Source organism: Vollenhovia emeryi, unplaced genomic scaffold (genome assembly GCF_000949405.1).
Source record: "Vollenhovia emeryi isolate VEMERY1.0 unplaced genomic scaffold, V.emery_V1.0 DF942285.1, whole genome shotgun sequence".
Lineage (NCBI taxonomy): Eukaryota > Metazoa > Arthropoda > Insecta > Hymenoptera > Formicidae > Vollenhovia > Vollenhovia emeryi.
In genome coordinates, this window is record NW_011964081.1 from 1 (window position 1) to 3,964 (window position 3,964).

Below are 3,964 nucleotides of genomic sequence, written 5' to 3' on the forward strand. Positions count from 1 at the left end.
TACAGCCCACACAGCACATAGCTCCGATTAAGCTCCTAGGAAGTTCATTTCGCTGAGCTCCCGGGAAGCTTACAAAATTCGATAAAACAAGCTTTCAGCGAGTTAGTATACTAGTTGAGAGCTCCCTGGGAGCCTCATTTAAACTCCCTGCGAGCTTAAATAAAGCTCCCAGAGAGCTCTCAAAAGCGGACATAGGAACTCTCAGGGGACTCCGTGCGAGTTCGTTTGAAGTTCAAGTAAAGCTTATGACTAATTTTAAGAGCTCCCCGGGAGCTCCCCGGGAGTTCCCCGTGCTGTGTGGAAGGGTACCTCTAAAGTCAAACCCCACTCTTAGATCTAGGAAACTGCTTTAAATTTTATGGAAAAGTATTTCAGACAGAAGTTGTAGAATATTGAGGAGGATATATGTGATAAAAATATGGACTTGACCTTGAGTGACTTTATCAAGATCAAGTCCATATTTTTACCGTCTGTCCTCCTCAATATCCTACAACTTCTGTCTGAAACATTTTTCCATATTTAAAATTGTTCCGAGATCCAGAGGTAGGGTTGGACTTTAGAGATACCCGGTATATTAAAGATAATTGTTATGCTGAAAATCCAAAAATTGTGCCAGAATTCGTTAAAAACGACATGTTAAAAAGTTTTTTTGAGTTTTTTTTGTAAGAGAATTGATTTTTGTACAAATTCAGATGGCGTACACCTCGGAAATGTTTATCATTAACTTGCTTGATTATGAGCATGGTTTCATTAGTAAAATTAACCGGTATATAAACATTTTGGTAATTTTATTTATAGTCGTTAAAAATTGCTCACTTTTTTCTTTCCAATGCAAGTTTTATTTTTTAATAACTACATGCATTTGAAAATCAGTTTTAGTACTTTTACGTGAGACATCCTGTATATAAAATTTTAACAAATTGCAATAAATTGTTTAAAAAATGCTTACTTTTTATATTCTCACTTAACATATTAATTAATAGTATCTCTACCAATTTATAAACAGGTAGTTTTGTAACAATAGAACAAATGTATATCATCAGAGATTGTGCAATATGACATTCTTATCATAATTTATGATCGCGATATCTGATAACGTTATCACTATCAGAGAATAAAAATGTAACAATATAAATACCATCGAGTATAAGTTCTTCCTTAAATTTCTTGACGAATAAAATATGATATTGTGTGTCTCAATTAAAAACAGAAACTTGTGAATTGAAAGGAAAAGACCAAGTGTGTGTAAATACTAATTAACTATGTGCATCTTGTTTATTTATCGCAATCCAAATGCTGATGTTAAATCTTATCGATTAATAATTGCATCAAATCGAGATGAAACATATAAACGTCCTGCATTGCCAGCCCATTATTGGGAAAAGCATCCTGAATGTTTAGGAGGTATGATAAAAATATCAGCACATTATCTGAAACAATAATATAGTTAAGTCTTTAGAAATAATATTTAATAGCTTGAATTACGATGTCAAATTTAAAGCAAATATGTTACATTCTTTTATTTATATAAAATTATCATGAAATATATTAGGTATTGACATGGAACCAGAAAGGGAAGGTGGAACTTGGTTAGCTGTATCAATGAAAGGAAAAGCAGCTGTTATTTTAAATCTTAATGAAGAACGCGTAATTAATTCATCAAGAAAAGGTCGTGGTTTCTTGATAAGCAATTTTATTACTTCCAATGATTCTATAGAGTCATACTTGAGTAATTTACACCAGGAAAATGTAAATGGACAACCATATAATCCGTATTGTTTAGCTTTATTTAATTTAAAGTAAGTAGATAATACGTAATGTAAATCTAAATATTTAGCTGTTTCTGTTGAATTCTAATAAAGAGTAATAAAATCTAAAATTTTACGAAAAAAACCGTGAAAGAACAATGAGAGTAGTTACGTAGATGTTGTAACCCGATATGTTTAATCCAATGTCCAAATAATTAGATACATTGATGTACGAGTACTAGTAAACCAGGTGAATATTTTGACTCAATTTTGAGTCATCTTCAGCGCTTGTCTATCGATTTCCATTGTTCGGTAAGGAAGATGCGCTTTTAAAATAGTCGTTCTAAAATTGTACTAGAAGAAAGTAAAGAATATGTTTAAAAACTGTAGAAGTAATTGTAGTGTCAGTTCATATTCTACGTCGTAATTAAAATAACTCATCAAGTGATCCCGAAACAATAAAAATTTTGGAATTGATTGGAATTTGAGGAAACATTTTAAGGCACAGATCAAATAAAATTTTTTTTTAACAAACTTGAGTATAAAATAACCAGAGTTAAAAAGTTACATTATAAAAGTATCTAGTTACAGTTTTTTGCTAAAAATGTAACTGCAGGTTGCAGTTACAAGGTACCAATCTAAAATATAACGCGTTACAATTACAGTTACTCAAAAAGTAACGAATCGTTACTTTGCAGTTACTTGCAATAAAAATAAAAATATCAAATCTGTATTTAGATTGTAAAGTAGTATCGATAAAGGCGTTTATGTGCAAATGCAAGACTTAATGCAATCTGTGGAGGTTTAAAATATACATAAGGTAACTACTAATGTAATAGTTAAATTATAGTTACAGATAGAGAGAAAGTAACAAAGTTAGAGTCACCAAAAAAAAGTAACTGTAACTTCATTACAAGTAACGAGTTATTTTCCAACCCTGAAAATAACTAAACGTGATCGACATTGGATTATCATGCTACATCTATATAACTACTCTCATTGTTATATTTTCACGTTTTTTTTACAATTTTGAGAATCACAATTTGTTATTTTGAAAAGTTTATATCAGTAATTTTACTAAATTTCTTAATTACTATGTATATTTTTTTTAGCAATGCTGACGTGCATTATTTGAGTAGTACAAAATCTACTGGGCCTAAAAAAATTTGCAACAGTGACATTATAGGTATTGGAAATGGTGGATTAAATTATCCTTATAAAAAAGTTGAAATAGGAAAGGAAGAATTTAAGCATATTGTGCAAGATGTAGATATATCCAAACAAGATAATCTAATTGATAAACTTATTCATTTCTTAAAATCAACGAAAAAGTACGCCAAATTTATATTAAATTTTAATATTAAGATATTAAATCAATTTTAATATTAAAAATACATGTATTAATACATTTATATTCAGTTGGCATAAAATTTCATATATGTATATATAATGTATATATATGCAGAGATGGGCGGCAGTAATTACTTTTGTCTTCAAATTACACATTTAATTACAAATTACTTTTACTACTTGTAATTGAAATCCATTTAATTACCCATTACTTTCAGCATTTGTAATTGATGCCCAAGTAATTGATGCTCAAAGTAATTAAAGTACATCACGTAACTTAATTACATTCATGTAATTAAATTACATTCGTGTATTTCTTGTTCGAATCGAGTTAACAACAAAAAGAACGTAAAATTGTACTTACTGCAAGACAACTTGTTCTGTTCACGTCGAGCAAAGATTAATTTTTGGTCTTAAGATTGTTCGCGAGTTGCGAGATGCCTTCGCAATATTCAAACATTGTCCGATAGAATGATGGAAATTCGGCTCCATCATTCGAATATATTATGTCTGAATTTGTCATAAGGAGGTATGACTGTTTCCTATATGTAGTAGATTCCTTTCCGCAAATAAACAGTATACGGCTATTCTATATAATAATTTCTCCAGAACATATTAGCATTAATGCAAGCCAAAAAGCAGAGACATACATATAAATGTGGCAATTATATACATTGTTTAAGTATTGGTGCTAAATGTTGCAGAATAAATTCAAGTTTTTATAAGGTAGTAATTTTCAAGCTCACAAAAGTATCTCATTAAAATTTTATTTATTATTGGCCAAAAGCTGACATAGTTAGTGCATTAACACTATCGATGCGCGACTCACGGACAGGTTTCCGTTCAACCGTAGCGTACGATTGGTC

General features: G+C 30.3%; 1 protein-coding gene across 1 annotated transcript; it reads left to right on the forward strand.

The window, feature by feature from the left end:
- Positions 1-982: 982 nt before the first annotated feature.
- Positions 983-3,079, forward strand: LOC105569355 (transport and Golgi organization protein 2 homolog; the record flags this gene model as incomplete). Its single annotated transcript, XM_012025756.1, has 3 exons — positions 983-1,404; positions 1,553-1,799; positions 2,861-3,079. Coding segments are annotated over exons 1-3 (608 nt in total), but the record flags the coding sequence as incomplete, so codon positions are not given.
- Between the last annotated feature and the right edge of the window lie 885 nt (positions 3,080-3,964).